General features: G+C 41.7%; 2 protein-coding genes across 3 annotated transcripts; one reads left to right on the plus strand and one right to left on the minus strand.

The window, feature by feature from the left end:
* Positions 1–143: 143 nt before the first annotated feature.
* Positions 144–5,172, plus strand: gcfc2 (GC-rich sequence DNA-binding factor 2). Its single transcript, XM_088372221.1, has 18 exons — positions 144–559; positions 685–786; positions 1,074–1,274; positions 1,362–1,634; positions 1,826–1,926; positions 2,035–2,186; positions 2,264–2,447; positions 2,575–2,698; positions 2,820–2,856; positions 3,000–3,097; positions 3,173–3,372; positions 3,445–3,589; positions 3,663–3,784; positions 3,939–4,015; positions 4,089–4,155; positions 4,435–4,581; positions 4,667–4,803; positions 4,874–5,172. Exons 1-18 carry the CDS (start codon positions 232–234, stop codon positions 5,004–5,006), a joined length of 2,628 nt encoding a protein of 875 aa, XP_088228347.1. The 5' UTR covers positions 144–231; the 3' UTR covers positions 5,007–5,172.
* A 122-nt stretch (positions 5,173–5,294) lies between these two features.
* On the minus strand, positions 5,295–10,513 carry LOC148400761 (saccharopine dehydrogenase-like oxidoreductase). 2 transcript variants are annotated; one of them, XM_088372233.1, is made up of 13 exons: positions 10,229–10,513; positions 8,949–9,061; positions 8,466–8,546; positions 7,955–8,084; positions 7,794–7,843; positions 7,582–7,712; positions 7,266–7,383; positions 6,929–7,048; positions 6,797–6,853; positions 6,457–6,568; positions 6,251–6,332; positions 5,970–6,059; positions 5,295–5,799 (listed from the first exon to the last, which is right to left on the minus strand). In XM_088372233.1, coding segments are annotated over exons 1-13 (1,284 nt in total). In that variant the 5' UTR covers positions 10,428–10,513; the 3' UTR covers positions 5,295–5,798. The 2 variants fall into 2 exon arrangements, with proteins under 2 accessions (XP_088228359.1, XP_088228358.1); XM_088372232.1 differs by having other exon boundaries at positions 5,295–6,059; positions 10,229–10,512.
* Between the last annotated feature and the right edge of the window lie 105 nt (positions 10,514–10,618).

Genomic DNA, 10,618 nt, shown 5'->3' on the forward strand with positions numbered 1-10,618 from the left:
TACCTAGTTAACGGTGCTGATCCGACACATGCAACTATTTAGCAGATGCATTTGCAAGCGGCAACGTGCCAACCCGCTCAAGGTCGTTCGACTAAGACTACGTAACCCACAGTGCACCGAGATACGTTTACGTCTTGTTTACGACACTTGTAAATACGTTTTGACATGACGTAAACTAGTTTGCCCCTACTTCGAAAACAAGACGTTCATCTGTCAATTTAGGAATTAAAAATGTTCAACAAAAAGCCCAGGAGAAATTTTCGACAGAGAAAAGGAGACTCGAGTGATGAAGAAGAAAGTCAGGGGGACATTGCGGATGGAGCCGGGTCAGAGAAGGCCGTAGCGGTTGTGGCAATTAAGCCGTCCAGAGTTGGTCACTCCCGTGGAATATCATGCAGCTCGAAGCGAGAGCCGAATTCATCAAAGGTGGATGAGGGTGATGGAGAGGACGTGGAGATATCCACGCTCACGGCAGACAATAAAGAAAATGACAACGACGTAAATGATGGCATCAAGAAGAAAACAAGCACCGTCCTCAGTTTCTCTGACGACAAAGAACGTAAATATGTCTAAATGGGGAGAACGCCACAGTGACAAGTTAGCTAACAGAGCAGAGTTATCTTTTCATAAAAAATCTTTCAATGTTCGTAGTCACTGAATATTACACCTCATTTTTGTTTTCAGCGCTGGAACCTGAGTTTAAACTAAAGAAGTCTGCTGATAAAGCCGTTTTGTTCCAAGTAAGGAAAAAGGAAGTTCCACCTGTCAGGATCAACCACGAAGTTGGTAGGTAACGTTTCAATTCAAACTTAGTAAGGGCTTGCACCATTAAAAGTCGATGCTAATGTGATGAAAATAGACTTGAATTCGACTAGAGCAGATGATGGGTTTTTGTCAGCACAGTGATATTCACAGGACAAAGGAGTACTTTGTAGAAATCTATATTCAGTGACAATGGACACATGAGGATTTATCACTGCACGCTTATGTCATGTTACTGTACGGAATCAATGCTCTTGATGTATCAAAGATGTGTGAAGTAATTAAGACATTCCTTACCTTCTTTTTTTAAGAACCAGAAGGGATCGTCACATCTGCTTCTGTTAGGCAAGATAATGAAAGCCAAGCATCACCATATAGTTCTCACCAAAGTGATGACAATGATGAGGAAGTGGTGAATGATGAGGTGGATGATGATGATCATGATGATGATGATGGAGCTGCCAGTTCCTCTTCATCGACCTCAAAATGCAGCTACTCGGCTGTTAAACCATGTAAGTTGTTTTCGTATTCTACATTACCTGACATACGGTGGTGCCGCAATACTTAGACTAAATGTGCCATGTTTATTTTGTGTACAGTTGTGATCCCCAGTGCAAGGGCCATCGAAGCAGCTAAGAGGCAAAGGAGGGACACGAGAGCCCAGAAAGAGTTCATCCCTCTTGACAAAAATGGCCGAAACTCCTCCGCTAGCACCCCAGAGCGCTACCATAAAGAGGAAATGGAGGAGGAGGAGGATGAAGACAGGGTCGCTGATGATGATGATGATGATGATGAACCTGATGATCATGAGAAAAGAATTGAGTTTGCGCCGCGACTCAAAACCGTCAAGGAGAGGATCGCGGAGAAACTTGGTATGGAAGAAATAAAAGTACATAAGTACGTGTTTTCGGCTACATGTTTGAAAGTGTTTTTCAGAACGCCCACGTTTTTGTCCCGACGCACCTAATGAAAATCACTGATAGAGGGATCAAATTATTTACTGTGTAGATGGTTTTACGTTAGGAGACTATTGTGCTTCAAGTAATTTAGTTTTGTGTATCAGAGGGAAGTGTTGGCAGTCTGTCAGGGAGTGACGAAGAGGAGCAAGAGCTTTGGGAGGAGACCCAAATTGGGAAGGGAGTCAAGAGACAGCCTGGCGGACAGGTATGAAGATTAGTGGAACGGTTATTGGGATATAAATTCCATTCCAATTGTTTTTCTCCAGTGAAGTTGACTTCATAGTTTGGTTCTCTTGCTTCGTTTCACACTCAGAGCCCAACAGGCAGTGAGTCCAGCAACTACAGCTGCAGTAGCTTCAACTACGATGAACATCCGAGACAAAAGAAGAAATCAGCAGGTCTCAAGATCCCAAAGATACTCCCCTCCGTCACTGTCTCAATGGTTAAGAGGAGGATAGCTGGAACGTAGGTTTGCAGTTAGTCTTTTAATTCCAACTTTGCCAAGTGGTTCAAGTCCTTCAGGTGATTGGGTTTGTTTGCAGACTGGACTCCCTGAAGGAGGTGCACAGTGCGCGGCGAGCCCAGCTGAGTCGGATGGAGGGAGATGCAGAGTGCGCTAAAACCTCTGTGGAATCTCTGGAGGAAAGCTCCTCAGAAAAACAACTCAAGTTTTACCGAGATATGACCCTCTTTTCCCATAATTTGGTGGAGTGTCTGCGTGAGAAGGTAAGATGCCATTTGATTTGCTCACCCAAAGCACATGATGGCCATCGGATTTATAGATGCTAAGGAGATGTACTTAAAATGTCAAATTTCAGTTGGGTTTCTTACTCAAGGCTCTTTTTGAGTGCAGATTGTTGAAATCAACTCATTGGAACTAGAGCTGCACACGCTACTGTCGAGCCAAATGGAGGCGCTGTGCGCCAAGAGACGACAGAAGATCCAGGAGCATGCCCAGCACCTACAGCAGCTAAGCTGTGAGTTGGCTACATCAATCCATCCCTCTCAATTGATTTCTAATTATTGGCCTGCTAATGAGCCATAATGAAAATATCACTTAGCATAATCCACTTTTCGCTATTTTCTATTTCATCTCAGCCACAGAAAACTCCACCAATGGCGCTGATACTCAGAGGTGAGTTAGATTCGATTCTGAATACAAATCACTTAAATTATACAGTTGTTTACAAACCTTTTGCTTTAATGCGGGGATAAACACTCACCAGCCACATCATCTGACGTCTCACACGGCTCTGTGCTGTGCTTCTCATAATGCAGAGTGGAAGGCACCTGTGATAAACCTGTGGAAGACGGCGATATGCCTGAAGATACACTGCTTTCGTGTGAAGAGGAAGAACATCTGGAAAAGGAGATGGGTAAAGAGAAGAAAAAAAAACGTATACACTTGAAATGCTGACACAAACACATTTCCCTATCTGCTCTCATTCTAGCTGCCATCCTGCTGAAGTCCCAGGAAATCTTTTCTGACGTTCACGACGACTTTCATGACGTTAAAAAGATTTTATCTCGCTTTGAAGAATGGAGAAGCTTCTACTCGGACTCTTACCACAGTGCCTACATCTCTCTGTGTCTGCCCAAGTTGCTTAACCCCATCATAAGGCATCAGCTGCTTGGATGGAACCCTCTAAAGGTGCTTACATGCTCAGAACACTTCATGACACATGCAGAAGATTTGAGATGATTTAGTGTGTTTGTGTTTCAGGATACCAGCACAGACTTTGAAAAGCTCCCATGGTTCACCGCAGTGGAGACCTTTTGTCATGGCCACGGTCATGAAGAGTTAGAGCACTTAGATAGAGAGATGCTTTCTAATGTCATCGAAAGGACAGTCATACCCAAAATAACAGGTAGCACACATTCCCCCACCCATCCATTGTTGCATAAATAACAAAACCAAACTGCATCCTCTTCTGTGTTCAGCCTTTGTGGACCTGGTTTGGGACCCCATGTCCCTCCGTCAGTCAACCCATCTCACTGAGCTGTGTCACCGGCTGAAGGAGGACTATTCAATTTTTGAAGGAGAGAAGAGCAAGCCGGTCACGGTAAGCTTGTTTTAAAACATACACAAAATTTGAGATATTCAGCTTGTGGGACAAACTCTAGGATGAACCTAAATGTGCATTCAACAGTTTGTTGATCCTGAAATTACACCCAAATGCTGAATTGAACTACATTAATGTGCGTTCATGTCCCCAGGCGCTCACCAAGGCTGTGATTGACCGACTGAGGGTCTGTGTGGATGAAGATGTCTTTATCCCGTTGTACCCCAAAAAGTCAGTTTCTTTCCTTTACTTTTTTTATTTTTATTCTAACATGTTTTTAAAATGTTCCTTGCTGGTTTATTAGGCTTCTAGAAGATAGGTTATCTCCTCACAGTCACTTCAGGAACCAACAGTTCTGGATGGCTATCAAGGTAAGAGAGTGCTACTTTAGCATAGCACTGGCATCAGGCCGAAATGCCAAGTCACAATTTGGTAAAATAAAATAAAAATCATAAATCTTTACTGTTGGTCAGTCCACAAATGTCTTTTCTTTTTTCCACACATTCCCCAAAGTGCTGGAAATGGCTAACTTTTTTTTTCCACATCATTTTGGCAATATGAAGATTCTGCCTGACACCAGTGAATATTTTCCCATATTTTTTTTCATTACCTTGTTAACACATGCATTTGTTTTGTTATGCTTGTGCTAGCTACTAGGAAACATGGGAAAATGGAACCAACTGCTGCCCGATTCGGTGCTGAAGGAGCTGATGTTAGACAAACTGCTGTGCCGGTACCTGATGATCACCCTTGGCAGCCAGATGCTTTCCAACACTGACCTTCATGCATGTAAAAGGGTAAATACTGTTGCTTTCTAAACAGGAAGAGCACACATTTTCTACATTTTCTGTTCTAAACTTGCACTATCCTGTCTCTGTTCAGATTGCAGACAGCCTGCCAACTAGTTGGTTTGGAGGAGAAAATGAATGTTTGCCTCAGCTACAGTCTTTCAAAGATCACCTCATTCAGAAGGCTCACAACATTTGTAAACAACAACCTCCCAAAGCACCAGACACAAGGTAGTGAAAGTTTGACAACCACGCTTATTATTCTGGATTTATGTAATCCATACTTGTTCCCCGTCTTCAGGCTTGCAGTGGTTGAAGTGCTGCAAATTCTGAGCCGAATTCGATGCCACAACGCCATCATGAGCATAGCTGAAAAATACCACTATGAGGATGTTATCTACTCTCATCAGCTGCTCAATCAAGAAATGGAATGAACCACAATCAGATAAAAGCATATCTTTTCAAAAAATGATAAAAAAAAAAAAAAATTCAAGGCTTTTCACTGCCAAGAGAAAGTGTGTTCATGCGTTTTTTTTAAGCAATACAGTTTCTATACTGGAAAGACTATTTTTCTAAATAAAATTGCATTTTATTCACCAAGATGCTTTTAGTGTATATTTCTTCAAACGGTATCTTCAATTAAATGGAGCTAAATGTTTGTTGGGAACAACTACTGGTGGATTTCTTCCAAAAGGCATTAGCATTATGAAAGCCATAAGACATCTGTTTGAAGAGCTGACTTTATTCGAGACCCAAAACAGCAAAATTCATCACAAAAAAAGGCAAATCCGCAAAACCTGTTATCTGCACACCTCACTCACACTTGAATGCAAAACAAGCCTGGAGTAAGAGCAACATGCTAGTTGAGATCATTCCAGACCACAAAAGCAATTTATGCAGATTATTATTGGAATATTTCATTTTGGGCACAATCTTAATGCTCAATCTAACAAGTACATATTTGGGACAAGATGACTATGGTGGAATTCCAAGCATTATCCACAAATACAAGTTGAGGATGCCTTTAACACAAGTAAGCAAATAAACACAAAGCTGCTATGCTCTACAGCACAAATTAAACTGCCTTAGTGCTGCAAAAGCTGTTGTGCATTGCAAAAACATTTTGATTGTATGAGAACAAAATCTGAATTGTATCTTTGTACTCAAGATGGTAGTACTTGGTGCTAAATGACTTTGCAGGCAGTGAGTTATGAGTAATGCTGCATTCTGCAGGACAAAAAAGGGTGCAAAAAGAATGATTACAAAAGTGTTCTTGGAACGCAATCTGTCAATGTTGAATGAGCTTTTCTAGATTGGAAACATCAAGATGTTATTCTGCAGCTGCTTCCAAATGCTTCAAGTAAATCCTGGAGCACATAATTGTACAGGAGCCTTACTAGATGACAGAGAACTGGATGCCATGTTTGTCGAGACGCTTGATCAGGGTGGTTTTCGCAAACACAGCTCCTGGAGTATACACTCCTCCACTATATAGGGGGGGGGGAAACAAAAGTGGGTTTTATAAAAATTTAAAGCTATAAATATGAAGTAACTGCATTGCAGCACACCGTTTGTGCCGATATTGTTTTGATACCATTTAACTAGTATGGTATATATATATATGGGGTGTTCACTTGTAAACTTGTAAGTCTGCATTTTTTAGGGTTTGATGACTCACCTCTTGGGCAAGGCTTTAGGTTCGTTGAGGATTGTCAGAGCTGCCTGCACTAAAGCAATGGGCGTGGCCACGTAGCCACATTCTAAAAAGGGAGAAACAATGTTAATGGGTCTAAAAGGTAAACAGCTGAGAGCTTCATAAATTGTTAAAAAAAAAAAAAAACAACAACTCTTAATTGAAGAGTTCAAAGAATTGCAATCGTTTACCTGGTCCTTGAACCAGCGTGCAAATCTTGCCATTAGGTTTTCCCTGGGTGGGGTCCAGCCCTTCTGTGTAACCTTCTCCATAGAAAGCAAAGCGAAACGAGGATGATTCCATCTGAAATGCATACACAGTTGATCGGTTAGTTAGGTGATACTCAGTGTGGTACATGGGCTCTCTCTAAAGGTTCGTAAAATAATCACGGCCTGAGAAAAGATCAGTTCTATTTAACTTTTTAAATCAATACATTCATGCTAAACATCTAGTATTTGTTAAAGATTATACAAGAAACTTAAGAGTTCCAGAAGTCTTCATCTCGTTTTTTTTTTCAATGTACACATTCACCTGCTTCCGAGTTGGTCCAGCCTTGGAAAAGAGTCCGAAGGAAAAGAACTCTGGATGCTGTGACGAAACAGCGAAGACTTTAGCATACAAATCCATATATTCAGTAAGAGATTTGCACATTTGTCACCTTACCTTGACTAGGAGGTTCCGTCCAAAAGTGAACTTGACCAACAACCAGAACATCATGCCAGCAAACATCAATTTGATGACACTGCCAATGCCACCAACGCCTGCATAGGCTCCATACTGGACCTGGAGAAGGGAAAATATTCAATATATAGCTTTTTTGTTAGCTTTTTCTCTGTTCTGGCTGATCTGTCTATTTTTAATTACTAAGTCTTTTTACACTTGTATGACAGGTAAAAATATAAAAATGTCATTTGTGCTGACTAAAGCAAATCCCCCTTGTCTCCAATAGGAAGAGATTAAATTTGGTTCAACTTTTATTATTTTCTTTTTACAAACTAACCGGGGTGTCCTGATATTCCTCCACCAGGAACCGCTGCGTTCGCTTGACGACTGACGGATCAGAACCCATGAAGGGCACCGTGTACTGCTGGATCTCATTACTGTAGAACAATGCACCCCTATGAAAGACACAGGTAGAAAGGTACACTCCAGTGAGCCAAGTTATGCATTCCAGACTCATCAGCAATAGGTGAAAAGCTGTGAACGTTAAAAAAATAAATAAATAAAAAGTTGCATTCCTCAGACAAATCACACTTTATTTTTTTGACATTTGCAGCTGGGTCCGGTCCTGCCCAGCCCTTAGAAACATACAATACCTGCGTTGCAGCTTGGTGCCTAAAGAAGGCAACGGTTTGTAGTTAAACTTCCGGCGAAGACTCTGAAGCTTGTCGCTGTCTGCAAAGCCGTAGATGGCAGACTGCCACGTGCCATCGTGGATGACTCCTCCCTGTCAAGAGTAGATAAACATATTCAACAGTCACATGGAACAACTCTTTGGCATAGAATTGTATCAAATGTTTTCACATACTTCAGGGCCAGTATTGACAGTCAGGAAGCTCTCCAATGCAGTTAGAGTACCTGAGAACATTGTGGCAAAATAGTTTATCTACAGGGAGGTGGGGGTGGTTAGGATTAGGGGGGGCTACTGTGCTAACAGTCGTTCGCAATTATGCAAGAATGTCTCTGTACCCTTGAACTGCTCCCTAGTGTACAGGACCCCCATGTCAGCAGGGATGGAGTCAAATCCACAGCTTCCGACGATGTACACGCCCTTTTCGGCTGCCATGTTATGATAGTTCAGCTGCATGCCTTCGAGAAACTGCACACAAATGTGTGGAATAGAGCAAAATCAGGCGTATCCTGCATAAGCAAAATAAACGGACAAAAAAAAATACCAACGAGCATCATGGATACAATGTGATAAAATACGTTGCTTCAATGTGATATTTTAGAACAGAAAGTCTCTCAACAAGATCAGATCACGTGAAATGGTTCAAGAGCGCTTACATTCCTTTGCAGAAACTGATGACCTTTTAAAAGATAACTAACGGTCTTATGATTTGCAGTATTACATTTGATTTGAAAACACATTTCACAATTTGAAATGTTGATTTGTTCAAAGAAGGGAGTTTTTGCTGCAAATAGTAGACTTGACTCATAAGTCGAAATTGGGCACGACTTTGTGATCTCACATGAATACCTGAGGTTCTCCGGAAATGTCAAGGTGGTGTGCTCCATTCTCCACACAGGCCTTAACCACTGGCTCACCAAAGAACCTGTACTATTAAGACAAAAACAAATCCATTCATCCCCATATTACATAGCCCTTAACTGAATTCAAAATAAAACATGTAATCGGCTTTCGGGTGAAATTCCAAGGAAACTGATAGAGAGGTAGCGGGTAACAGTTGTGGGTAACCGTGGAAGGCAAACTTTTGTTTGAAACAAGAATCAGAATGGGTTACCAGATGCAAAGCGGCATTGCTGGACACAAGGCGTGTTTGTGCACCGCCAGACTGTGGCCGTCATTGTGTACATGAATGCTGTAGTGTGAGAGATGGCCAGAGGAGGAGAGAGAGCAGGGGGATATGATGGAAATGTTGCCTACAAAGGTGTGTGTCACCAGACAAAGCTAGCACTTGCTGGAAAAATAAAAATGAAAAAATACATGCGGTGCACTTACAGGCCCCACACAGTTGAGAACAATGACGGCCTGCTTGCACATGGCCGTAAGAGAGTCGGGTTCTTCCACATCTGCAACAATGATGTCCACTTGGGTCCTCAGCTCGGGCTTTTCTGCAACACGAGAGGCGCTTCAGTGGATTCATCCTTTGTTCACAACTTTCAGAAGAACAGGGGAACCCATTCTCCCATATTCAAAGGGGAAGATTCACAAGAGGACATTCGAATTTGTCCCACTAAGGTGCTTCTTTAATTAGTTTGAATATCAAACAAGTGCACCTACAGAAGATATAGTTACAGATTCAATAAGAGCATAATTGTTTGCATCCCCAAAAATAAAATCTGACATCTTGGCAAACTGGGCCAGTTTTTACCCATGCAGTGTGGCTCAAACCTTAATAAGGCAGTAATCGTATTTGCTAGCTTAAAAAAAAAAAAAAAAAAAAAAGCAAGTATAGCTAATGATTAGAAAGTGCATTTGGCCAATTACTTTTTTGAGGAGGTGGGGGAAAAAAAATCTAATAATTTGATCTAATTGAAATGCAATTGCCGCACACGAGTTATTTGATATTTTGGTTTTTCTTCAAAGAATATTAGTTTATTTTCAGATTTGGGACTACAGTTAAGTGCTAATTAAATTAATTATGGCTCTTTGGGAGCTTTTGAGCCTTGCAAAATTGCCAAGTGGTAAGAAGAATTTCAGTTACAAAACAAAATGGTGTGCGTGTGTTCCAAAGTGGGCTTGATCAGTGAGATGGTATGTTCCATCAGCTGTTGTGCACTCCCAAAAGACAAAGACAAAGAGAGGGGTGGATGAAAGTCAAATCATGCCAATTTAATCCTCTGGTGACTGTCATGAACACAGAAATGTGCCGAGGTTCTAATTTGGTTTTAGGCTTTACTTTCCATTTTTAGATTGTTGCATGGAGACCATTGTCAACCTGGAAAATCAACTTGGCTGCATTTTGCACTGCATTCCAGATGATGCAGGTAATGAATGCTAGAGCTACGGATGTTCCAAAATTAAAAATGTTTGCAATCTGACGTCGATTTGTGAACAATAAGAGTGATTTGTGGAGTTAGTTTGGTTGTACTTTGGAATTCAGCAGAGTCACTATTTTTGTTATCAGTCTTGGATAAAGGTGAACTCAGATAAGTCTAACAATGCCAATTTAATATTTCAATGCTGAATTTGGTACGGCAAAAAGTCAATTCTCAACAGCTTCACGTCTTAAAGCAAATCGGCAGTTAGGGAAAAAAGAAATAAAGCCCGATACAAACCGAGGACAGAGGCTGCCTGCTCCAGAACTTGCTCCAACTTCTGCCTGCTCCTACCAGCCACAGCCCACTTGAGGTTCCCTTTTGGACCCTCGGACGCCGTCCGGGCAACCTCTTCCACCACAAACTGTCCCGTGAACCCGGAGGCTCCAAAAATCACCAGATGATAAGGTCTGTTGGAGGATGTCTGAACACTCGCCATGATGACAGCGGGCAAATAGAGTGAGAGCACGGCGACCAGTGACACACACCTGACAGTGCTTATCTACCCGGAAGAAGCGAGAGAATCTGACGTATGATACTGCAAGCCTTAATATCGAAGAAACTGGTATCGTGATAAAGATACCGATATGTCACAATTGCGCGTCAGTTCTAAATGAATATTTGTGACCG

Source organism: Syngnathus floridae, chromosome 3, assembly GCF_059516105.1.
Source record: "Syngnathus floridae isolate MCC-2025c chromosome 3, RoL_Sflo_1.0, whole genome shotgun sequence".
Classification (NCBI taxonomy): domain Eukaryota; kingdom Metazoa; phylum Chordata; class Actinopteri; order Syngnathiformes; family Syngnathidae; genus Syngnathus; species Syngnathus floridae.

What these genes read in the sequence shown, in the direction of transcription:
- gcfc2 (XM_088372221.1), top strand. Translation starts at nt 232, where the DNA reads ATGTTCAACAAAAAGCCCAGGAGAAATTTTCGACAGAGAAAAGGAGAC. An exon ending in TTTCTCTGACGACAAAGAAC is followed by an intron (nt 560 to 684) that starts GTAAATATGTCT and finishes TTTTGTTTTCAG; the next exon opens with CGCTGGAACCTGAGTTTAAA. An exon ending in AAGAGGAGGATAGCTGGAAC is followed by an intron (nt 2,187 to 2,263) that starts GTAGGTTTGCAG and finishes GTTTGTTTGCAG; the next exon opens with ACTGGACTCCCTGAAGGAGG.
- LOC148400761 (XM_088372233.1), bottom strand. Translation starts at nt 10,427, where the DNA reads ATGGCGAGTGTTCAGACATCCTCCAACAGACCTTATCATCTGGTGATT. An exon ending in GCAGGCAGCCTCTGTCCTCG is followed by an intron (nt 9,062 to 10,228) that starts GTTTGTATCGGG and finishes CTCGTGTTGCAG; the next exon opens with AAAAGCCCGAGCTGAGGACC. An exon ending in CACGCTGGTTCAAGGACCAG is followed by an intron (nt 6,333 to 6,456) that starts GTAAACGATTGC and finishes CTCCCTTTTTAG; the next exon opens with AATGTGGCTACGTGGCCACG.